Source organism: Martes martes, assembly GCF_963455335.1.
Source record: "Martes martes genome assembly, chromosome: 1".
NCBI classification, from domain to species: domain Eukaryota; kingdom Metazoa; phylum Chordata; class Mammalia; order Carnivora; family Mustelidae; genus Martes; species Martes martes.
The window spans coordinates 59,654,780-59,681,177 of NC_137888.1; the positions used below are offsets into that span (position 1 = coordinate 59,654,780).

Below are 26,398 nucleotides of genomic sequence, written 5' to 3' on the forward strand. Positions count from 1 at the left end.
GGCAAGATTTCATTCTTTTTCTATGGCTGAGTAATATTCCTCCATATATATATATGTATATATACACATGTATACATATATACACACACACATATACACATATATATGTATATATGTACATATATACATATACATGTATACATATACATACACATATATACATATACATATGTGTACACACATATATACATGTATACGTATATATACACATATGTGTATATGTATATATACATGTATACATATATACATATATATGTATATATGTACATATATGTATATATACGTGTGTGTGTGTGTGTGTGTGTGTGTGTATAAAGAAAGCCCAAATATCCATCCACTGATGAATGGTTGGATATTTGGGCTCTTTTCATAGTTTGACTATTGTTGATAATGCTGCCATAAACATTGGGGTGCATGTATCCCTTTGAATCATATTTCTGTATCTTTTGCGTAATGACCTACAGTGAAATTGCTGAGTTGTAGGGTAGTTCTATTTTTAACTTTTTGAGGAACCTCCATAAGGTTTTCCAGCATAGCTGCACCACAAATTTGCATTCCCACTAACAGTGCAAGAGGGCTCCTCTTTCTCTACATCCTTGCCAACACCTGTTGTTCCCTGTAAATAATTCCTATAATTTTTTAAGATTTTTTTAATGATTTTATTTTTAAACTTGGGCTTGGGAATACAAAAAGCAGAACATACTGAGTTTTGCTTTTTTTTAAGGGAAAGCAATATGTAGTGTAACATTTTCTTACCTTCTTAACTTATGCTACATTACTTCAAGCCTGATCCTTTGGGCATAGAATAGACTTACTTTGCTTTTAACTGTCAGTATATATTTATATAGTAACTATATGACAGATTATATGAATTCTGACTCTGGATGAGCTATTTAAAACTTAGTCCTTGAATGTTATTGATAGTCATATCATATCAAATACAGTAGACAAATAATAGTCTTTGTGGATATGAAGATAACTTTATTGAGGAGACCATTATAACAAATAATCTTTTCCCAACAAAATGTGATAAAAGAATATTTTTCTAATCATTCCACAAGAATAAGTCTGTTCTCTACAAAATATTGAGAACAAAAGAGTTAAGTAATGATTGGGATTCTGGGCCATCAGCCAACCTGACTCACTAGCTTTGAGACTCATACACTCCTACATGGACGAAACACTCTGAGGTAGGTAATTCAAATTCACTTATCAAAAAAATTACTGATTTCTATAAGTCTGGATGTTGGGATTGTTTTTGAATAGTTGAAACCATCCCAGTGTTCATAAATGTTAGAGTATTACTCATCTGTTTGCTTTTGTAAATATTTAATATTTAACTTTATTAAATATGTTAGGGTTCTTAATAGGTAAGCATTTTTAATTAAATCAGTATAAGAACATTGAAATAAAGTAAGCACACAAAGCATACAAAGTAAATTCTGAAAGTTTTCATTTCTCCCCCAGTCCCAAGAGTGTCATCTGTATCTTTTAAGACTTGTCCCTGTGCATATCCATATAATTTATTTAACTATTCCTCTGTTACTTGAAATACCTCTTTCTCAAAACTCCTCTATTTTTTAATTCTTGAAACAGTAATAAGTGCACCTGGTTAAAAAAATGAGAACTCTGTATATAAAGATGAGCATTAAGAAATACAGGTCTCCTTCTCTACTTCCACATACCACCTCTCCACCCCCAAGAAGAATCTGGAATTACTTTGATTTTAGAGGAAGGAATGTTCATAGATTTGACTGTACTTAACATCCTGCCATATTTTTATAGGATGTTGTCTTGGAGCTTGAATTTGAAGGCGTAAAGGAAAAGTTTAGCATGGTACAAGTATGGCCTGTACGTCAAGTTCGGCCAGTCACTGAGAAGCTGCCAGCTAATCATCCCTTGTTGACTGGCCAGAGGGTTCTTGATGCCCTTTTTCCGTAAGTTTGAGCTGTGCCCTGTGTTTTTTTTCCCTCAGGATTATATGTGTCTATTGTTTCACTGGTTTATAGATAAAAGGTTTCCTGTGCTCATCCTATAATAAATTTATCTAGAGAAATAATAGTGAACTAGTTAAATATATTCATATATCGCCAGTGCTTGTTATAGAGTCAAATCATTGAAGACTTATTGTTTCACAGTTGCAAAAGGAAAGGTTTTTTCCCTGAAACTTTCTGAAAAAATATAATTTCCAGAAGAAAATCTGTGCCCAAAGATATGACTATCTTTATTAAGTTATCCTAGAATGAGTAGATTGGTATCATTCACTGTAAGTTAATGTTCTCTAAAATCAACGGAGCTCTCCATGCTGCCCAGGATTCTTAATTTATAGTCTGCACTTTGCCATTTTCTTCGACTGCTTAAAAATCTCTTTTAATTCTCAGGCTTCACCATACCCTGCTTTACTTTCAGCAAATGACTTCATCATTTAATCCACAGGAAAAACTGAAGCCATTGTACAGTAACTCCTTTAACCTTGATAACTAACCCGCATACATCCCACTGACCCTTGAAACCTACTCTCTGAGTTATTCTCGCTATTTCTCATTAAGATCTTCGATCCTGTGGCTTCTTATTAGTCAATACCTCCTGTTTCCATATCCTTCAGTATCTAGCTTAAGCTTACTAGTCTGTCAAGTTTCTGCATATTTGCCAGGATACTAAATTTTCTTGTTCTTTTGTTGTTACACCTAGCAACATCCCTCCCGGCAGCATCCCAACTGTGAATCCGTCCAGCTATCCCCTTCTCTCAGGTCTACACACAGGCTGCTGAGAAAATCAGATAACCAGTGCAAGTTAGTACGTCACTGCTGGGTCACGTCCGGCATTTCCCTGTTTACCATTCTCCTCCTCTCCTCAGCAGCTGTTTCAGACCTCTACACCTGTGTCAAAGCCTCAGCTCCATTCTTCCTTCTTTGTTTGGCGAAAGTGATCATGCTGGAGCCTTCACAGAGAAGTTAGAGGCCATCACATTTGAAACTCCTTCAGTTAATGTGCACTTCCATTGATTCCTTCTTCCTTTCCTCTTTCTGGAGTATATCCTACCTCATGTCTCCTCAGAGACCTCACTTTAGGCTATCTCCTTTTAGATAAGCTTCAAGGTTATCTTCCCCTTATTTCTATTTCTTTATTTCTATATCTAATGAAAAAAATGTCTACCTTCCACCCCTTACTCCTTTCTACCTTCCACTACTTGTCTCCTCATCTTCATAGCGAGACCTCTTGAAAAAATAATTTGGCAATCTCCACTTTTCCCACTCTAATTCATGTTGCCCACCCAGTTGAAACTACTCTCACTATCATTCACTCCCGTACTGATAATTCAATAAATAAGTTTTAGTAGTTCCTTAATTCCTGTGTAACTTCAGATACTGCTTTCTACTCCTTCCTCCTTGAAATATCCTCTTTCTTTGTTTTTCCTATTAGCTTCTGTCCACAAGTTCTTATTCTCCATTTCAGGTCCCTTCTCCCTTAATTTTGATATTAAGAGTTTTTTCACACTCATGACTTAAATATTAAATATTAACATGATGACTTCCAAATCTGTATGTTCCTCCCAGATCTCACCTGAGTTCCACACTCACATATTCACTTCTATTCATACCTCTCCTTTTGAATGTGTTAGAGGTGCCTCAGAGTCAGTATGTTCATAGCTAAAATCATTATCTTAATCACCACTCTTTGAAAGTTGTTCATCTATTTTTGTTGTCTCTTGGAACCAATGTCACTATCATCCATCTGGTAAAATGCCAAGTCTGAAATCTGTGACTCTTCTCAAGGATCATTCTTACCTCCCCACACCTGATTATTGAACAAGTGCTTTTATTCTATTACCTGGATATTTTTAAATCTATATCTTTCATCCCTACTCCATGATTTTATTTTTTTTATTTTTATTTTTTTAAAGATTTTATTTATTTATTTGACAGACAGATCACAAGTAGGCAGAGAGGCAGGCAGAGAGAGAAGGGAGGAAGCAGGCTCCCTGCTGAGCAGAGAGCCCGATGCGGGGCTCGATCCCAGGACGCTGGGATCATGACCTGAGCCGAAGGCAGCGGCTTTAACCCACTGAGCCACCCAGGCACCCCCCTACTCCATGATTTTAATAAAGGATCCTACCCTAATTCCTGTAATAATCACATTCTAATCAGACTTCTTCTCTTCAGTCTTGCCTTCTTTCTAAGTATTGTCCATATTACATAGTGACCCATCTAAAACATTTCTGGTCCTGCTCTGTTTTGCTTGAAACCTCTAAGTGCACTTCACTGCTTTCAAACAAATACTCCATAACTCCTTACAAAACCGGCTGTGATCTGGCTGTCACTTCCCAGTATCTCAGCCACTTGACTGCCCTAGCACCTTATATACCATCTGCCAGGCATCCTGAGGGACTTTTAGTTCCTCAAGCAGTGCTCCTTCTTGCTCTTGGGCCTTTGGATATGCTGTTTCCTCTGCTTGGAACATTATTTCCGTTCATCTGGCTAATTTCTGTTTCCTTTCAGGTCTTAGCTACTGTCGGAAGGATCTCCTAACCCCACTTCAATCCAGTGTCGGACTTTGCACCCCTTCCTGTGTTCTCCCATAGCACCTTGGATGTTCTCTGTGATAGCACTTTTCACACTGAATTGTTGAATTTCCAGACTGGGTCACACCCCGCCCTGCCTCCCCACCCAAGTTAAAAGTGATTTGAGAGACGGACTCAGTTTATCGAAGTCATTGAAAAGTTTGAAGGGGAAAAAACTTTAATGCATATTAGTTTTATATTGAAGAAGTCTATCATTATTATTAAGGCTGTGGTGTTTCTGTGAATTTTATAGTAGAACACAATATTACAGAGACATTTTCCTTAGCATTACATTTCATTTCTCCTTCCCATACCCTCCTGCTCTACCTGCATACACACACACACGGACACACACACACACACACGGACACGGACACAGACATACACCACAACATGTACTTTCCTCTGCCCTTAAGGGTGATTCACTCTCTGGTACCACTTCATAGGGAAAGTTTGAACATAGCTGCTAAATGGCACTGTAATCACGAGCTGCCTCTTCATTTTACCCTGCTGGAATGTGGGCTTTGTGCAGACAGAAACGTGGCTATCTTATTTGCTGGTGTCTCTCCAGTATCTCCAGGCAGTGTTTAATGCCTAGGAAGTACTTCATAAATAGTTACTCAATGTATAAAAGGAAATTGACAGTGACACCTTAATACAAGTCCTCGTTCATTAACCTTTACGGCAGGATATGATTTTCTTAGGTCTTATTTTTTGCCTCAGAAGACAACTTAGTAAATTTGTTTAAATTTGTCTTTTAGCTTTAATTCCTATATTGTGCTTTCATAAACTAATTTATATAAGCATTCCAAAGATCATTAGTACTGTTTTATTTATTTTTGTATTCCTTTTCCCCAGGTACGTTTTGGCATATATTCTCACTTTCTAGCTATTAAAGATGGTAGAGATGGTTAATAATAAAAAAAAAATACACTGTTGTAGCTATCAGTTGGGGGAGCAATTTTTGTATCTGTAGCTGTGTATCTATCTTTGTGTATATAGTTATATATAGATATTGATACAGATGAAAGTATTTCAGAGTGCTTTTTTTCCTTAACTTGTATTTCTGTGTCACTTACCTACTTTATTTGTTAGTATTTATTACCAATAAAGTAATCCACTTTGTTTTCTTTGCTTAGATGTGTACAGGGAGGAACTACTGCAATCCCGGGGGCTTTTGGCTGTGGGAAGACAGTGATATCACAGTCCCTATCCAAGTATTCCAACAGTGATGTGATCATCTATGTAGGATGTGGTGAACGAGGAAATGAGATGTCTGAAGTCCTTCGAGACTTCCCAGAGGTTTGTATATATAAAGCTTCAAATGTTATTCTAGAGAAAATACCACTAGTCAACTTTCAGTGGCGATTAATAAAGCTTTGTGTGGGATCTGGAGCAATGCTCTCATTTGTCAAGGATCTCTTAAGGAATTTTCTAATTATATTTGTGATTCAATTTTTATATTCAAGGAAAGGAATTTGACTTTTTCAGTCAGATACTTTAAAGTTTCTTTTCATGGTGTTGTGGTTTTCAGTTATTAGGAGAAAGAGAAAATAGATAAAGTATTTATGGGTAAGAACTTTATATCGGTTTTATATGATCTATTAGGTTGCTAAAATAATATTCCTTCTTCCATAAAATAATGGGTTTCATTTATGAAATAGAAATAATGCCTATCTTCTTACAGCACAGTGAGGTAGGGAGAAAGGGTTGGAGTGATGGGAAATATTACTTCGGGAAAACTGATTATGAAAGGAATTAAGTATGGGTAAATTATAAAAAAAAAGTGGGGGGGACTAAAATGTTCTATTTGGGGGCGCCTGAGTGGCTCAGTGGGTTAAAGCCTCTGCCTTCAGCTCAGGTCATGATCCCAGGGTCCTGGGATTGAGTCCCACATTGGGCTCTCTGCTCCGCAGGGAGCCTGCTTCCTCCTCTCTCTCTGCCTGCCTCTCTGCCTACTTGTGATCTCTGTCTGTCAAATAAATAAATAAAATCTTAAAAATAAAATAAAATAAAATATTCTATTTGGAAATTAGAGGATCAAAATAGATTGTTTGTCTCTAGCTCACAATGGAAGTTGATGGTAAGGTGGAATCAATTATGAAGAGGACAGCTTTGGTAGCCAATACCTCCAATATGCCTGTTGCTGCTAGAGAAGCTTCTATTTATACTGGTGAGTAGAATTGAAATAAAAGCAGTTTACATCTGGGGGCACTTGGGTGACGCATTTGGTTGAGAGTCCAGCTCTTGATTTTGGCTCAGGTCATGATCTCAGGTCCTAAGATCAAGCCTCACGCTGGGCTCTGTGCTTGGCGGGGAGTCAGCTTGGGATTCTTCTTCTCTCTATGCCCCATCCCCCACTCGCTCACCCTCTGTTTCTCTCTCTAAAGTAAATCTTTAAAGAAAAAAAGGCATTTTATATCTGTTCATAAGTTTAAAGCTAGCATGACCATAAATGACACGTCTACTATTGTTTTTTTTATTACATGTTTTACCATTGCTCTAACTCCAAATATATCTGTATCTCTATAACTTGAATTATCAGTTTTGAATTATATCTTGGTGGCTGGTTATAAAAGATAAGAAAATCCATGTGTTTATGTATTACCTCCCATCTTTGCTCCTACTTCTGTCCCAGCTTTTGGTACTCTTATTTCTACATTTTCAGGATTTATAATATTCACATTCTGTTGTGTAACCCTACATACAATATTTGTATTAGCCTTAAACCTAGAATAAAATGGAGTTAGTCCCCACAGCAGTCCTTTGGCTACAGTTTCTCCATTCGTTTCGTGGTTGGCTAAAATCTGATTTTACAAAGTTCCTTCAAGAAAGGCTCAGGAAAACTATTCCATAGATTCTTTTTTCTTCTTAAGTTTGGTTTTTTCCACTACCTTTAAATTTTCTTTCTTTTTTTCCTTTCTCTTTAAGTAATCTCTACACCCAACTTGGGGCTCAAACTAATGACCCCAAGATCAAGACTTGCACACTCTTCCAACTGAGCCAGTCAGATCCCTCTCCACTGCCTTTAAATTTTATTAGTAGTTTGGCTGGGTATAAATATTTTGGATCAATATTTGTTTCCTTGAGACCTCTTATTCTAACTTTAAGAGCTAGGGAGAGGGGGACATCTGGGTGGCACAGTCAGTTGGCCTTGGATTCTTGGTTTTGACTCAGATTAATTTCTCAGGGTTGTGGGATTGAGCCCCACATCAGGCTCCACACTCAGTGCAGAGCCTGCTTGGGATTCTCCCTCCCTTTTCCTCTGCCTCTCCTGGTGTGCTCACTCACTCTCTCTCTCTCAAAATAAATAAATCTTTTTTTAAAAAACGCCAGGTAAAGATTTGAAACTGACCTCGTTTTTATTTTTTCCTATTACTGATTTTTCTTTTTGTCCAAAGGAATTTCTCTTTAAAGTTTTATAACTTTATTAGGCTATATGCCAGTATTGATAGTTTTGGTGAATTTTCCCTGAAACATACTTACCTTTTCAACCAATGCATATGTCTGTTTTTTTGGGCGGGGGGGTTCAAGAATTGTTTCTGAAACTTTTTCTCTTCTCTTATGGTTATCTTCTTCAAACTAGACATACTCTCCTTTGCCTATTTTCCACACGTATCTTTTCTCTCTAATCCTTTTTATTTAGCCTTTTGTCCATTTGTTCACAGGATGATCAGAGTTTATTGTTTGCTTTGCTTCTAATGAAACCTTCATTTCTGTAATGGCTTTATTTTTTCTTCCAGCTCTTTGTTGAGTTCTGCTTTCTCATGAAACCTCTTTTCTGAGCTTACTGTGTATTTCTTGAGATTTTATTTTGTGGTATGATGCATTATTAACATTTTCTTTCATTAATTAAGTGTGGCCACAGCTTTCATCGGTTCTTTGGCAGGTTCTTTGACCATCATTGTATTTGCTCTTCTGTCTTTTTTCTTTTGTATTTTTGTGTAGTTCCTGTTAGCTATTACCTCGAGATGGGAGGGGGTGGCAGGATTTCTTCATGGGAATCTATGAAGTTTGTATGGCATGGAGTTGTGTAAGTAAGTTATTTTGTTCCTCTCTTCTACCACAGAAATCTACAGCTGCAAAGTCACTTACAATGAATTCTCTCTTCTACCCTGCCTCACCTGCTCTTCCTTACTGTAGAGGAGTGCCTACATGTGTTTTGTTTGTCACTATCTCCCTGCTTCTTGATGCCAGACTGGATCCAAGGAATCTGTATCCCTTGTGCAGTGTTCCAAACAAAGGATTCTTCGTTTTACCCCAGTTTTGCAGAGGCTTAATCTGAGATGTCCAGCTTCTTGTGAAATCTTGTTTGGATTTTACCTCATTTAGGTGGCTTTCCTCATAATTTTGTTTTGGGACTAAACATATCCCCTTGTTTTTAATAATAGAGTTTTTCTATTTCTTGTTCTCCTTGTTTGGTGATTACTTGTGTAAGAAGGAGAAAGTGACATATTCATCTATCTTAAGACAGGAGGTCTTCTTTTAAATAGCTGCACAGTATCCCACCTATATGGCTACATCATAACTGATTTAACCAGCATCTCTCTGTAGATACTTGGATTATTGATCTTTTTTTGCTATCACAAACCTTGCATCACTAAAACATCTTTATGTGTGGTTTTTTTAATAGTTTCTTTTCATGTTTTATGCACATTTCTTTGTCCATTTTTGTAAGGTAAATTTGTAGAAGTAAAATTGCCAAGCATACAATGGCTAATGTAGATTTTAGATTTTGATAGCCCTTCAAAAGGGTTAACAGCGAATAAGAGTTCTGTTTCTCCATATCTTTACCAATAATTATCAGACACATAGACATTTGAAGGAATATTGCATTGAACGCTAATTTTCTCAGTACCTAGATTTGACAATTAGCATTTTACTATCCTTGCTTTATTAGGTACCTATTCAGTCTGTATTTCTTTCCTGAGCTAGCATTTTTCCTCTCCGTATTAACCATTTGAAAACTGCTTTCTGTCCATGTTCCTTTTGGATAGGACTCCTTTTTCTTACTGATTTATGAAAGCTTTGAAATTAGCCTTTTATCTGTCATGAGTTGCCAGTGTTTTCGCAGTTTGTTCATCTTTTGATTTTGTCTGAGGTGTTGTTTTTTTAACTGGTAGGAACTGATACTGTTAGGTCTGTGAAACGCCTTTAAAGTTTACTCATGTGTATCTGTCTCTTCCAACAAGTCTTTCTAATACAAGCATTAATGAGCATCATCACAGAGACTGAAAATGTAGCCATGCTGGTATAAGAGAGGATCTGATCTTATCATCACATTGGAATATTTGATGACAAATGTGTTTTTTTTAAGCCTCAATAATGAGAAGTGATGGTTTTTTGAAGACTTTGACCATGGAATCATCTTTTTAGAAGACTTAGATATCAGTATTTCTTATTCTGAAAGATGTAATATGATAAATAGTAAAGTGCTAAATTTTTTAGTGCATTTTGTTTTACTTATATATGCCTCTGTTTCTTTACTGATAAAATAAAGGAATCAGGGCATTAGATTTTGAGGCTCTTACAGTGTAGTAACAACTATAATTTTCTAGTATCTTAAGTTGTATAGTATATTGTACTTTTCAGAGGATGTTTATATGTATCATCTCATCTGATTTGTACAGATAGATAGAGCAAGAGTAATTCCATTTTAACAGATTAGGAAACCACACTGGGAAATGAAGCTAGCTTGCTGAGGTTAATGACAGAACAAAAACTAGAACCCAGGACTTCTTTCTGTATGTTAGGCTCTTCTAAATGGTTTACTGTAAGTAATTTAATAGAATGGAACCTGATAATGCACAGCAGAATGATCTGGATAATTACATGTTACTCAGGTTAATAACATTTTCAACTTTTGAAAAATAACCAAACAAGCTAATTAGTTGGGGGGGGGGTTGGTATGTGTTTGTATGATATGTAGATAAAAGCTACAGTGGAAATTAATTTCAGGCTTAATTATCTCAACAAGGAATAAGGAAAAAGTCTTTTCCTACTTTTTAAAATGCGTATTATATTAGAATAGGCTATGGCAACAAATAAATCCAAACTTGTCATTGCTCAATAATAACAGATGTTTTTTTCAAGTGGTCAGGGGACTCTTCTTTTATACTCTCATTCTGGGCTGGGACCCAGGCTGAAAAGTACTCTTTCATTTTTAACTCACGACTTCCACGGCTCCTGGGAGTCCTCTCTATATCAGTAAGTGAGAAGGAATAAAGAGCATGGAAGGATGTGTGGCTTGCTTGATGATGGAACTCATTACTTTGACTTTCATTCTGTCAGCTCGAGGTCAGTTACATGGTCATATCTAAATATTAAGGAGGCCAGGAAGCATAATTCAACTGTGTGCACAAAAGAAGAGGGAGAATAGATTTTGGTGAACACCTAGCAGTCTATCTCATGTCCTTGTTGTAAAGTTTTCTTAAGGGTGACAAAGTCAGGATTCTACGTTGTAAAACTATAATTTGCAATATTCTTCCCAATTTAGGAATTACGCTGTCAGAATATTTCCGTGACATGGGTTATCATGTCAGTATGATGGCTGACTCTACCTCTAGATGGGCAGAGGCCCTTAGAGAAATCTCTGGCCGCTTAGCTGAAATGCCTGCAGGTAAGTCTGTGTATTGCTTATCATGTAAGAAGGCTGATAGGATTTTTAGGATTGGCTTAGAACCTCTCTTATATTTTTTTTTGATTTTTCAGATAGTGGATATCCTGCATATCTTGGTGCCCGTCTGGCCTCTTTCTATGAGCGAGCCGGCAGGGTGAAATGTCTGGGAAACCCTGAAAGGGAAGGAAGTGTCAGCATTGTAGGAGCGTAAGCATCTCAATCACTTACTTTTCAGTAGAAAAATTAAAATTCATTTATTTTAAAGAGAAAAGGTTCAGCTTCCTCTGAGGGTAGTGGTTCTTTTTTTTTTTTTTTTAAGATTTTATTTATTCATTTGACAGACAGAGATCACAAGTAGACAGAGAGGCAGGCAGAGAGAGGGGGAAGCAGGCTCCCTGCTGAGCAGAGAGCCCAATGTGGGGCTCGATCCCAGGACCCCAGGATCATGACCTGAGCCAAAGGCAGAGGCTTTAACCCACTGAGTCACCCAGGTGCCCCTGGGAGTAGTGGTTCTTAATCAAGATTGCACTCTAGGGTCACCCAAAGAGTTCCTTACAATGTACATGTTTAGGTTCTCTCTGCATATTCTGGTTATTCGACTTAACTGATTTATCATATTTAAGTCACAATGTCTTAATAACTTAGAAAATTATAGACCTGTTAAGGTAACATTGTATCATGGTAAAAAAGTGGAGATCCATGATCACTACATAAAGCCAAACTTTGTTTTTAAAACTTTTTCTTCCTTCCTGTTTCATCTTTTGGTTAGAATCATGAAACTGATTATCTCTCTCATTTCTAGTACTGGAAGGTGTTCAGTAGTTACCATTGTTATTTGCAACTTTGCACTGATTTTTATTAATGTCTGTATGTAAGTTTCTCTTATTCTAAAATTTAGTTCTAAAGGTTAGTTCTAGGGGTACCTGGGTGGCTCAGTCGGTTTAACGTCTGCCTTCAGCTCAGGTCATGATGCCAGGGTTCTGGGATCTGCTGTCCTACACCCACACCCCCCATCCCCCACCAGCGACCACTTGTGCTGTGGCTCTCTCTCTCTAGTAAGTAAATAAAATCTTAAAAAGAAAATAAAGGTTAGTTCTAAAGTTATTTACATTAATACTGACTTTCAAACAGTTTTTATTTTCATATGCCAGTTACTTTTCTTAAACATCTCTAATGACTTTTTTCCCCCTTTAAATACAGGGTTTCTCCGCCTGGTGGTGATTTTTCTGATCCAGTTACATCTGCTACTCTTGGTATTGTTCAGGTATATCTTTTCCTAGCATAGTCAACTTCTGAGGTTTCCCACCCTGGCTCTGCTCTAATGTCATTATCTAAATCATCATGAAGTATTTAATTTACTCACTAAAGAGTAAGCAGTAGGAAAGTCTGTTTTAGAAACATTTTGTCACTGAGAGCTTTCAATACTGTCCATTCTTTCTTAGCTCTTTGCCCAAGATTTATAACAAACTAAATTTCTTTAAGTGGAAAATATATCCAGAGTAGCAGAGTTTTATTAGTGTTAGAATAATACTAGCCTTTAAGTGATAGTAACTCTAATTGTAGAAACAAATAGGCCTAAAAATGCATAATGGCAAAAACTCAGTGGAAGTTTCTTTTTTCTCATAGTATGGTCTAAAGCAGATGATTGTATCAGAGGGTGGCTCTTTTCCACTCACTAGTAATTCAGAGAGCAGGGTTCCTTCCAGCTTGGGGCTTCACTGTTACCCAGCCTGGTAACTTCCTGCATCGGGTTGGCATGGGGGAAATGGTGGAGAAGGCACACCCACACTGTGAACTCTGGGCTCAGAGGCAGTCACCCCACTCATTCTAGTTGGCCACACCCAGATGAAAAAGCCAAGCTGGAAAATACAGTTTCTGCCTACGCAGCTGCTTCCAGTGACAAGGCATGAATTGTAGTGGATAGCTAGTCAACTTGGCTATCAAAAGAAGCCTAAATGAAAGATATAAACAATTCAGGGCTATCGTAAAGAAAATAAATGCTGATATATTCGTAAGTGTGTGTATTGTTAGTGGGGGAAAGAGAATATTTGCTTCTGTTTTTGTCAGTATCTGATAAAAGAAATGGCAGAGGCTTTATTTATAACTCTCAAGGTGTTTGCTAACATTTTGCTAACATTTTGAGTTTCAATTTCAGGGAAAGGGCAAGCAAAGTTAAGAATGCATAAAATATATGTGAACATTTGGCCTTAGAAAAAATGACTGTTAGATCTTATTGGATTGGCCTTTAATAGGGAATTGAATTTAGTCAGAATATTTCAAGGTGTTTAATCAAAGTGAAGAATCTACTCTGTCAGTAAGAACTTTCTGGTTTCTCTGTTTATATGGCACCATAATGAGTTTTCAGAAGAGTCCATTCATTTTTCTTCTATCAGATTTGCCGCACTGCTAAAGAAATTCAGATATAATTTGAATTTGATTTATAAATGATATCCATCCTGAAACTAAAAGGAATATATTTTTTTAATTGTAAGTTGTATTCTATTTCAACTAAATGTGGGATATACTAAAAAGATTGATGATTTGACCAAAGTATCATAGAATTGCATATTTAGGAAAAACATATATACTCTGACTTTAAAAAAAAATTTTTTTAAGAAATTCACTGTATTTGTCTGTTTTGTTTTTAAATCAGGTATTCTGGGGCTTAGATAAGAAACTAGCGCAACGTAAGCATTTCCCCTCTGTCAACTGGTTAATCAGCTACAGCAAGTACATGCGTGCTTTGGACGAGTACTATGACAAACACTTCACAGAATTTGTTCCTCTGAGGACCAAAGCTAAGGAGATTCTGCAGGAGGAAGAAGACCTGGCAGAAATTGTACAACTTGTGGGAAAGGTGAGTGGTTAAGTCCCATGGAGGACAGGTCTGTGAGTTATACTGGTCTGTTGCAGGGACAGACAGAACACTGGATATGCAGCTTCTTGCCTAGCAAAATGAGTACTTACTAAATATTTTCTGAACTAATAGAAGTTTGGCTTATCCTTTATCCAACAGATATTTGCAGGTCCTATTTGTGTTACGGAAGGCAGAAAGATGATTATTGTTTTGATTATCTATTGCTGAGTAACAAACCACTCCTAATACTTAGTGGTTTGAACAGTGTTTTACTGCTCGTAGTTTTGGGGTTGATGGACCATTGGAATTCTTGCTTGGGCCCCTCATACAGTTGCAGTCATATGGTGGCTGAGGCTGGGGTCATGTGAAAGGTTGTTCCCTCATATGTTTAGTGCTTGGGCTGAGATGGCTAGAATAGCTAAGGGTTGGCTGGGCATTTCTCTCTGCGTAGTATCTCCTTGTGACAGTTTAGGGCTCTCAGAGAGAGTTGATTAAAAAGAGAGGAAGTAGAATGCAGTAGCCTCTTAAACCTCGGTCTCACAACTAGTATATCACTTCTGTCTTATGTTCTGGTTATAGCCATAGATCTTGCCCAGATTCAAGAAGAGGGTCTTGTACTTCAAAATGGTCTATCAAGAGGGGTAACTAAGTTGTTTGGGCCTTTGTATTCTTTTTGATCCTTTGTAGCACTTGGCATAGTCCTCGTTAATACTTTAGATGAGAAAAACACTTGATTTACTTTTATTTCTTAAAATACAGTGTACCCATCACCAACCAAATTAGAGGTAGTGTGGTTTGGATCTGTTATATTTTTGCGGGAGCACCAGAGCTAGGAATCAGAAGGATTTATAAAGTCACCTCCTAATTTCTTTTTCCACAAATGATAGTATTATTACATAGCTAGCACATATTAAATACTCATTATTTATAAATGAGTACTGTGGCCCTAAGTCTGAGGAAGTAGAAACAAAGACCTCCAGAACCAGAAAAGACAATATAAGACCAAAAAAATCTTAAGCTAATTTTCTTAATGAATGTAGGTATCCAAATCCTAGATTCTGCAGGGTATTAAAAAGAATAAAATAATACAGCATGAGCAAGTAAAGTTTATCTCAGGAATGCAAATATGATTCAACTAAATAAATAATAAAACTAACTAACTAAATAAATAACTGGTAAATAGTAAATAACTAAATAAACTAAATAAAATAGTGACTAGTAAATAACTAACTAAATAAATAAACTAGTAAAGTTTATCTCAGGAATGCAAATATGATTATTGTAACTCACCAATGTAATAGAAAAAGGACATCTTAACCAATGTGGAAGAAGTATTTGAAATTCATTACTTATATTTATAATTGTTTACTTTTTTTTTAGAAAGAGAAAGAGAGCAAGAGTGAGTGGGAGAGGGACAGAGGGAAAAGGAAAGAGAAAATCCCAAGCACGCTCCCTTGTCAGAGTGTTGGGCCCAATCCTACAACCCTGAGATCATGACCGGAGCCAAAATCAAGAGTCAGGCACCTAATTGACTGAGCCACCCACTATCCATCTGACTCTTGATTTCAATTTGGATTGTGATCTCAGGGTCATGGGATCAAGCCCCGCACTGGGCTCTGCGCCAGGTGTGGAGCCTGCTTAGAATTGTCTCTCTCCCTCTGCTCCCCCTCACTTCACATGCTGTCTTTCAAAAAAGAAAAAGAAAATAGGGAAATTGCACACCATGGAGAATGAGGTCTGGAAGACCTAGAAGCAAACTGTGTGGCACACGGCAACATGGATGGTTCTGAAAAAGTGTCAGACACAAACGTGAATGCTCTACATAATTTAAAATACTAATACAAAATGAATGAATTTATGCACATAAAAGTATACACAATTCAATACTTATGGTTGAAGAGGGGATTAGGGATAAAAGGGATTAAAAAAAAAAACAGGAGAAAGAAAAGAAAGACCTGATCCTTACCTCTAAGAAGCTTAGTTGCACATAGATGACAAAAGACTGCAGTTAACTTACTGGGCTTGTTCCTTTGCCACCATTTCCAACGAATCTTTACTGGCTAGGCTGATTAGAATGATTGCCAAAGTTAAAACTTTTGAGGCAGTGATAGTTAAAGAAGCTCTAACAGCACTCAGGCATAGATAAGTACATGCTTACTATACTTTGCATTTACATAGTTGTTTTTTTTTTTTAAGATTTTATTTTTAAGTAATCTTTCCCCCCACCATGGGGGTCAAACTCAAAACCCCAAGATCAAGAGTTGCACATTCCACTGACTAATCCAGCCAGGCACCACATGCATTAGTTCTAAACACCATGTAATTTTTTTTTTTTAAGTTATAGTTTAGGGCCACCTGGGTGGCTCAGCCTTAGGCTCAGGTCATGATTCCAGGGTCCTGGGATCAAGCCCTGTGTCGGGCTCCCTGCTCAGTGGGAAGCCTGGTTCTCCCTCTCCCTCTGCTTCTCCCCTTGCTTGTATTCCCTCTCTCACTGTGTCTCTGCTTTGTCAAATAAATAAATAAAATCTTCTAAAAAATTAAAAAGTAACTGTTTATGGAATGTGAAGATTTTTTTGAAACAAACTCAAGACTCAGAATTCAAATAGTTAGGCTAGCAAGACAGGATGTGAACAAAGTGTTTCAAAAAAAGAAAATTAATTTATTTGTATTCCCATGTTCATAGCAGCACTTATTCACAATAGCTAAGAGATAGAAGCAACCCAACTATCTTTTGATTAATGAATGGATAAACAAAATGTGGTGTGTATATATGTAATGGGATATTATCCAGCCTTAGAAAGGAAGGAGACTTCTTTTTTTTTTTTTTTAGATTTTATTAATTTGACAGAGAGAGGACAGGCTGAGCAGAGAGCCCAATGCAGGGCTTGATCCCAGGACCCTGGGACCAGGACCCGAGGCGAAGGCAGAGGCTTTAACCCACTCAGCCACCCAGGCGCCCCAGGAAGGAGACTTCAAGCACATGCTACAACATGGATCAACCTTGAGGACATTATGTTAAATGATATAAAACAGTCACAAAAAGACAAATACAGTATGATTCCATCTAAAGTAGTCACATAGGAACAGAGAGTGGGATAGTAGTTACCAGGTCCTAGGAGATGAGGAAAAGGAGAATTTCTGTTTAATGGGTATAGAGTTTCCAGTTTGCAAGATGACCAGTTAGAGAAATCTGTTTCACAATGATGCAAATATACTGAGCACTATTGAACTACACTTAAAAATGGTTAAGATGAAAGCTCGTTACATGTTTTTACCACAATAAAATCAACAGGCATTTATGAAGTGAATTTGTTAATGATAGATGATTGTGTGTTGATTATACAGTTTTTGTTTGCTTAATTGATTACAATCACTAGTCCCATATTATGGAAGTAAATTTCTTTAAAAAATTTTTTTTCCCTAGGCTTCTCTAGCCGAAACAGATAAAATCACTCTGGAGGTAGCAAAACTTATCAAAGATGATTTCTTACAACAAAATGGATATACTCCTTATGACAGGTAACCTATCCTGATTCTCTTTTGTTATTTGAGGATATTCTGTTGAGTTTTGAAGAAAGAGCTGCCTCCACATTAGAAATCCTTTTTTTTCCTCATAAAGACACAACTCTGACTCAATATATAGGTTTATTTTGTGTTTCCATAGCAAATATCTAATGACTTAATTTGTCCCCTTATCTTTGATTTTACTCATTTGTGTAGTTATGACAGTGTTTTCACTTATTATCCAGCCATCTTTAATTAGATTAGATTGTGGTGTAGTATGTAGAGTCCAGGGATCATTGCCTCCCTCAGGTGCTTTTCTCACTACCTCTTACAACTACCCGTGCCACTTCTATTCTTTTCCTAAGTAATTGTGTCCTACTTTCCTACTCTGTTTCCCAATAATCCTAGTCTCTTTCTGCCATAGTCTCTGTTAGATGTCCCACTTGTGTCTGCTACTGCTGTGGCTTATTTAAAGTCTCCATTTCTTTTAAACTTCGATAAATTAAGCTGTTTCATCATAGGCTAGCTTTTCTCCCTCAGATCATATTTGGACTGAAGAGGGAACTGAATACGTGGGAAAATTACCAGAATGTAGGACAAGCAGAAAATATGGCAATATGATCAGTAAGCCTCAAAAATCCTATCAGGAACTTAAGAAGCTCCGGCCATCCATACAAAGATAACTCAACCAAAGGAAAATTGTTCAGAAAGTGTAATATAGAATGTGCATAAAATTTGTACTCAAGTATGTTTAAATGTGTCGGAAAGTTGATAAGCATGCTTGTGATCCAAGTTGAATATTAACTTGTGTGTCCTCGTTATTAAAAGGTGTGGGTAACTGAAAATGAACACATTAATGGGAGAAGGAACTACTATTCACTTTAGGAAATTTCAGTTTTCTGCTTTCCTATTACTCATTAAACCTTAACCCCACTATCACAAGGAGTCTTTGCAACGTTGTTATTTTACCATCTGGCTTATTCTTTTAACTGCACTGTATAAAAACAAACCTTCAGAGAGTTGTTAGATTATAGCAGTACTGTTTGATTGTTCTTCCTCTTTGATTATTTTAATAGATAAAAATAAACATTTCTCGGGACGCCTGGGTGGCTCAGTTGGTTAAGCAGCTGCCTTCGGCTCAGGTCATGATCCCAGCGTCCTGGGATCGAGTCCCACATCGGGCTCCTTGCTCCGCGGGGAGCCTGCTTCTCCCTCTGCCTCTGCCTACCACTCTGTCTGCCTGTGCTCGCTCGCTCTCTCTCTAACAAATAAAAAAAAAAAAAAATAAAAAATAAACATTTCTCTTTAAATAAATAAATATCTCCATCTATCCATCCACCCCATTTTCCATCTCTACCCAAAAGCTCTGCTCAAGTAGTTGTTAGTCTTTTCCATTTTTCTTTTTCATTCATTATTATCATCTGATAAATATAAGTAGTCTGCATATTTAAATAAAGAAGCTAGTGCTCCAATATTTTATGGATGAAGTATGAACCTGCTTTGGATTTTATTTTTATTAATTACTTTGATTTTCACTTAAACCCTAGGTTCTGCCCATTCTATAAGACAGTCGGGATGCTGTCCAACATGATCGCATTTTATGATATGGCCCGTAGAGCTGTTGAGACCACTGCACAGAGTGACAATAAAATCACGTGGTCCATTATCCGTGAGCACATGGGAGAGATCCTCTATAAACTTTCCTCCATGAAATTCAAGGTATATTTTGTTCCTACTGAACTCTTTTAAGTAGGAAATTTTCTTTTTATTTTTTTAACTCTTTACAAACAACCTATTTATTCACAAACCTGGTGTGTGAGACTTGCCTTTATCATTTTCACACATGCTCAGGTTATGTAAAACCAGAAGAGACCGCAAATCTACATTCAAATAAGAATTCTAGAGATAAAAATTACAGTATGTCATGTCTAAAATAAATGCTGACATGTTTGCCCTTTTGTCTGAACTGCCAGCCAATTTAGAGCTAAAATCATGGCTGAAGAGCAATTACTTTTCCTCAGGTACCAATTACCATCTTATCTCCATGCTCATCTGAAATGACTTATGCTGTTTACTTCTAAGTATCCTATTACACATTATTTTTCCCCCCTATTACACACTGTTTTTAACTTCTGGGTGAGTTCTCATTTTTTTTTAAGTATACAACATAAATAATTAAATGAAATTATCAGTAGAAGCTTGAATGTGTAAGATTGTTTTTAAAATAGTTGATCAATTGGGTTGTATTTAATTATTTCTAAGTCATGACATACAAGAATATTTACTAATGACCTGTTGAGAAATTGAGAACGATTTTCTGACCATGTGTTATATATATAGTGTTTGTTTACACTATAGGTTGAAAGTAAATCTGTAAAAATAGACAATCAGTGTATCAAGAATTTGAAAATATTCACACTCTTTGAGTCCTGTCATTCCAATTCAAAACATATAACCCAAGGAAATAATCAGATTTTTTTTTCTTTAGTTGGAAGTATAGTTGACACACAATAATCAGAGATTTTTTATGTGAATATATAAAAGATTGTTTATTCAACTTCTTAAATGTCATTCAAGAGTGAACAGTGTCAATTATGGCATGTACAGTTCTAGCAAGAATATTATGAAGACATTAATATTTTTTCAAAGAAAATCCAAAGATATGGGGAAATTCTTATGGTATAATGAGTGAAAAATACCAGGTTGCAAAAAATTCTGTATTGTAATTTGATCCAGATTTTATTTTTAAAAAATTATACATTCATATGGATAAAGAAAATATGATACACACATACATACTGTGGAGTATTACTCAACCATACAAAAGAATGGAATCTTGCCGCTTGCAACATGGATAGATCTAGAGAGTATAATGCTAAGTGAGATAAGTCGGTTAGAGGAAGGCAAATACCATATGATTTCACTCATACAGAGTTTAAGAAACAAAACAAACAAACAAGGGAAAAAAGAAACAAACCAAAAAACAGACTCTTATATAGAGAACAATCTCATAGTTGCCAGAGGGGAGATGGCTGAGGGAATGAGTGAAATAGGTGAAGAGGATTAAGAGTACACTGTTATTGGGACGCCTGGGCAGCCCAGTCAGTTAAGCATCTGTTTTTGGCTCAGGTCATTAGGCTCCTTGAGCAGCAGGTAGCCTGCTTCTCCCTGTGCCTACTGTTCCTGCTGCTTGTGCTCTTTCTCTCTCTCTGACAAATGAATAAATAAAATCTTTTAAAAAGATTTAAAAAATCACTATATTATATACCTGAAACTAATACAGCATTATATATTAATTATACTAAAATAAATAAAATTACACATTCATAGGAAGAGGATAAAAAATATATGCAATCGGGGGGCCTGGGTGGCTCAGTCAGTTAAGTGTCTGCCTTTGGCTCTGGTCATGATCCCAGGATCCTGGGATTAAGCCCCACATCGGGCTCCCTGCTCAGTGAGTAACCTGCTTCTTCCTCTCCCTCTGTCCCCAGCTCATGCTCACTCACTCTCATTCTCTATCTCAAATAAATAAATAAATAAAATATTTATTTTTAAAAAGTGGTGAGAGTGGACCTCCTCCTCTTGTTCCTGAACTAAGGGGAAAAGCTCTCTTTTTAAATAAATATATATTGTATGTATATTGAATACATGAATGAATATTTGAATATATGAATATTATATTACATTTATATATTTATATAATATAAATATATTCAACAGTAATATAGCATAATATATAGTATATTATTATATATTATTCTAGTAATATATACTATGTATACTATATAGTATTATTACTATTAAAATAGTAATAATTATAATGTATATAATATAATATATACTATAATATATATTTTCAATAGTAATGTAGTGATGATTTCTGGTAGTATGATTCGAGGTGGTATCTTTTTCCTGTTTACATGCACAGTATATCAGATTGACAACTTGGTCTGTTTTTTTTTTAAGCTCTTGTTTTGTTTTTAAAGATTTCTTTCTTTCTTTGAGAGAGCAAGAGCGCAAGTGAGGAAGGGGCAGAGGGAGAGAGAATCCTCAAGCAGACTCCTTACCAAGTGCGGAGCCAGACAGGACTCAATCCCAGGACCCTGAGATCATGACTTGAGCAGAAATTAAGAGTTGGCTGCTTAACTGAGCCACCCAGGCGCCCCTCTTATTTTTTTTATGTCATTAAATATTCTTCTGTAGCATTATTTGTGGCTGGAGAGTGATATTTTTCTATTGTTAAGTATTTAAGAAATTTCCAGTTGTTGCTATGGACCCCTTTGTTTATGTAGTTGGTTTTATGTATTTTTCTATTATAGGTTCCCAGAAGGAGACCGATTCAGTTAGAGGGTTTAAATATTTTAAAGTCTCTTTTACGCGTACTGCTCAATTAAGTTGTTTTCCATAGGGATTTAAAATGTGTTGCCTTTTAAGATTATTTTAGAAATTTTACTTCCCTGTGCCAATGTGATATTATAAGACCTTGAACAGTAAATTATGTTTTGACTAAATTAATTCCAACTATCATGTACATGCAGTAGAATGCATCTAATATTTGATACTGCATAATTCCCCCTTATATTGCATATTATTGAGGATAAATCCATTGGTCACTGAATACAGTTAGCAAGCCAAATACAAAACCAGAATTTTATTATTACTTTTTTAATTTTGTATTTAAATGCAGTTTAGGTAATATATAGTGTATTATTAGTTTCAGGGGAATCAAAATTTTGTCTTCTTATAGATTGGGGTATTCTTCTTCCATACATTTCTACTTTAAAGGAAAATAAGGATAATTTTGACTCCTGCCTATGTTTTGCCGGTATACCTCACTTAACCTAATACTGAAAATATGTTCAATATAAGTAACTTACTACCTGTCCTGAAAATTATTTCCCAAAGGCGAATTGAGTTCTGTCATGTCTTTTTTCAGGATCCAGTAAAAGATGGTGAAGCAAAGATCAAGGCCGACTATGCACAACTTCTTGAAGATATGCAGAACGCATTTCGTAGCCTTGAAGATTAGAACTGTGATTTCTTTCCTTCCTTTCCTGAGCAAGCTCCTCTCGTATGTGTATATTTTCCTAAATTTCTCATCGCCAAACCCTTTGCATCTTTATTGTGCAGCTTCGAGACTAGTGCCTATGTGTGTTACAATTTGTTTCCCTGTTTACCTGGTAGGTCTTATATAAAACAAACATTCCTTTCTTCCAGTGTTTGAAGGGCCTCCGTGATCCTTTCTCCGAAGTGGTGAATGTAGTAAATAATGATATATAATGGCTACACTACTGTAAACTTGTCTGTAGGGTGAGATCCCTCTTTGTCCTAGGTTTGCCCTTTCCTCATTGCCATTAAATTGTAAACAGGACTACTGCATGTTCTCTCTTTGCAATAGATTTGGAATGGAAGGCCAGATTTCTATACATTTTGACAGGTACTTTGTGAAATGACTCAATATCTGTGTGGTAAGGTTATTCGCAGCTTAGCGTTTTGCTAAGTAACTGCTTTGCAGGATATAATTGCTTTTTTAAAAACGTGAATGATTAATGTTCCAATTATGCATTGCTTCCCCCAGTATAAATCAGGAATGTAGGAAACTGTTGGAAACTCTACTGTTTTTGAAACAGGCGTTTGTGGGACTCAGCACAGTTTATGAATCAGTACCCTCCAAAAAAGTGGAAAAGGAGCCAGGTGGTCAAACTTAAACATCCTCTTGTTAAAGCATATTGTATTTCAGTGTGAAAAGTTCAGTATCAAGGACTATACTACTGCATTACCAGGAAATTCTTTTTAAAATCACATTTAAAACAATCACTGGGAACTTGATCCACATCACACCCTTTTCTTTTTCTCAAATGTCTTAGAAGCCTGAGCTTCTAAGAATCATATTGGGGGGGGGGCGGTAAAATGCCACCAAGAAGGGGTTCAGTGTGGTTAAAGGCTGTTCACACCATTAAGGACCAGCTGGACTGTAGTGATGCTTGGGGCCAAAGTGGCATTACGTTTTTACAAGGTAATGATATGTGTCACGTGTTTGCATGTTTGTTTGTTTTGTGAACTTCTGAACAACGAGTTTACCGGTTTACTGGCTCAAGAGTTTTCCCAGAATATCTGTAGTGATAGCAGCATAACAGTTTCCATTCTATTTAATAGGGATGAAATTAATTCTTACATCTGCTGATGACAGAATCTGGGTCACGTGAAAAAAAGATAATTTCATCCTTTCTTTTCAGTATATGTTTTCAAATAATAATTTCTGTGTCTGTGTAAGGCACACTGCAGAACAGCTCTAAGAGCAACTGTTTCTCATTAACTCTTTCTGACCAATAGTGCTGGCACCATTGTTTCCTCTTTGGGGAGAGGAAAGGGTATGTGAACATGTCTAACAATCTCAAATACCCAAACGTAATAGCATAAAGTATTTATTTTATGCCTCGGCATATTATTATTTAATTTTTAGGTAACGTGTTTCTTTTGGTCCGTTAAGGAAAGATGCCGTGAGTAGACAGTTCAGCGATAGTTTGTTGAAATCCTTGCGGATTGCATGTTTTGACAGTGGCTTGCTCTTCAGGATAGATATTCTTCCATGCAGCTCTCCTTTTTTTTTTTTTTTAACCTTTCCAAATACTGGAAGATAAAAATTATGCGATGATTTGTTGAGATGCGGACTTAATGGTGCTGCTTTATCAGTTTGCTTCCAATGTGGCCTCCTACCCAGAGGCCCGAAGACCAATGGAAATGAAAAGGATTTCAGAAATGTTCTGTTCCTACCTTAAACCTACCAGCAAACTAGGATTGTGATAGTAATGAATGGTATAATGAAGAAAGTTTGACCAAGTTTGTTTTTTGTCATTCTGAATTTACGATGTAATTCCTACTCCCTTCTAAGAATGTTGATGTATGGGAGTGAAGATGCTGGAGAAGATGCTCTGATATTCTTTGTAAGTGTCCCTCCACCTATGTGTTGTAGAATTTCAAATTGGTCACTGATCATATTTCTTTGGTAAGAATGTGTTAAAATTACAACAATCTTTTAAAAAGATGATGCAGTTCTATATTTATTGTGCTATGCCTGGTCCTGAGTGGAGCCAGTTAAACAAGTTTCATATGTATTTTTCCAGTGTTAAACCTCACACATTGTACCCTTTGGAAATTTCCTTCCATCCTGAAGAACGAATAGAAGAGGCCATATATATTGCCTCCTTAGCCTTGAGATTTCACTATCTTTATGTTAAAAGTTGTGTATAATTGTTAAAATCTATGAAAGAATAAAAAGTGGATTTAAATTAACATTTTTTCTTTGTGTGTGTGTGTGTTTGCTAGAAAACATGACATCTATTTGTATTTTGACTTACTGTTTTCAGTATGAACTTTAAAATGTTTTGTGCCTCCCTTTCTTTATGGATTATTAAGATCATGAAATTGAGTCGGAGCCCTTGCAATAGACTGCAAAAAGTCCTATAATCATATACCCATATGATTTGGAAGTGTAGTACACGGAATCCCATGCCATCCTAAATATTACTTCAGATTTGAAAAGTGAACGGTTTCTAAAAGTCCACTTAAAAATTAAAGGAGATCAGTGGTACTCATTTTTATTTTTGACAAATGAACTAAACCTTGTAATTCATGATTTTACAAGCCAAATCATTTAAGATCCAATGTAGCAACATGTTACTTAGGACACGTTTTATTTTTTTAAACGTATTTCTAACAACTTCCAAGGAAGTAAAGAGGAGCGTGAAATGAACCACTCTATATTAGTATATTAATATCAAGTGCCAAGTTTTTATAGAGAAATGCTTAAAAATTCATAGGAAAGCTTATTCATTATACAATATTTGGGTAATTTTTAGTCTACTTGGTAATAGTATCCCAATATCTTTGGGTTATTCTTTTAATGTATTGCTACAATATAAAAGCACAGAGAAGGAAAGCAACTTTCTCAAGTAGGCTGTGATAAAATGCCACTGAAGTTGTTCTAAGAGCCTCCTCTTAGTTTGGGTTACCCCGGAAGTGGACTCAGACAAGTAGTTGAGTACAGGGGTTTATTCGGGATGTGATCTCAGGACACACCAGCAGGGGAGTTCAATTCAGACAGAATTAAACGAAGCCAGTAAAAGTTCATTATCAAGTAAATTAACACTTGGGATTATTTAGCACAATGCTGCTATGGAGTTCTGGGAGCAACTGAAGAATATGCACCTCCATTATCCCACCTGTGGTGCAAGAGAACTGGGGTACTTGTGTCAGTCATTGATTGACAGCCAGCTCCTGTCAGTCATCCAGTGAAGACTGTTCCCACAAAGACTGGGGGACTTAGTGCCCAGCACTTGCACACAGGTAGATGGGGCACTGGTAGCCACAGAAAACCCCACAAAGAGATTTGGGTGCAGGTAGTTGGGAGATTGGGCTGTTGTGCAGCGAAATGGTAGGCATGGCCCAGGAGATTTAGGTGGGACACTCCTCTAGCAGCTGCTTCAGACTTCTTAAGAGCCCAGGAAAAAAAGATTACTTGATCAGTAACTGAAAAGCCACTGTCCTACGCTGTTCTAAAAATAAGGAACCACCCTGTAAAAGAAAGGACAGTCTTTGGAACCCAGGCAGCCTGATGCTGAAGAGCGTACTCTCAATCACCACACTACATCCTGCCTCTGTATTTGGAAAGAGTTTATTATTGTTGGGTTGTTGTTGTTGTTGTTTTTTAATTCATTTATTTGAGAGAGAGAGAGAGCGGGAGAGGGAGAACACACATAGGGGGAGTGGCTGAAGCAGGCTCCCCGCTGAATAGTGAGCCCGATACAGGGCTTGATCCTATGACTCCGGGATCTTGACCTGAACTGAGGGCAGTTGC

General features: G+C 36.6%; 1 protein-coding gene across 1 annotated transcript in view; it reads left to right on the forward strand.

The window, feature by feature from the left end:
- The window catches only part of ATP6V1A (ATPase H+ transporting V1 subunit A), a 61,325-nt gene extending 36,491 nt beyond the window's left edge, over window positions 1–24,834 (forward strand). Inside the window, exons 6-15 of the mRNA XM_080821052.1 lie at window positions 1,786–1,937; window positions 5,701–5,863; window positions 6,626–6,734; window positions 11,058–11,180; window positions 11,273–11,387; window positions 12,381–12,444; window positions 13,834–14,037; window positions 17,462–17,556; window positions 19,089–19,260; window positions 22,478–24,834. Coding sequence (XP_080677178.1) covers window positions 1,786–1,937; window positions 5,701–5,863; window positions 6,626–6,734; window positions 11,058–11,180; window positions 11,273–11,387; window positions 12,381–12,444; window positions 13,834–14,037; window positions 17,462–17,556; window positions 19,089–19,260; window positions 22,478–22,570 — 1,290 coding nt within the window. The 3' untranslated portion in view covers window positions 22,571–24,834. The remainder of the gene's footprint in view (window positions 1–1,785; window positions 1,938–5,700; window positions 5,864–6,625; window positions 6,735–11,057; window positions 11,181–11,272; window positions 11,388–12,380; window positions 12,445–13,833; window positions 14,038–17,461; window positions 17,557–19,088; window positions 19,261–22,477) is intronic.
- Window positions 24,835–26,398: the final 1,564 nt, after the last annotated feature.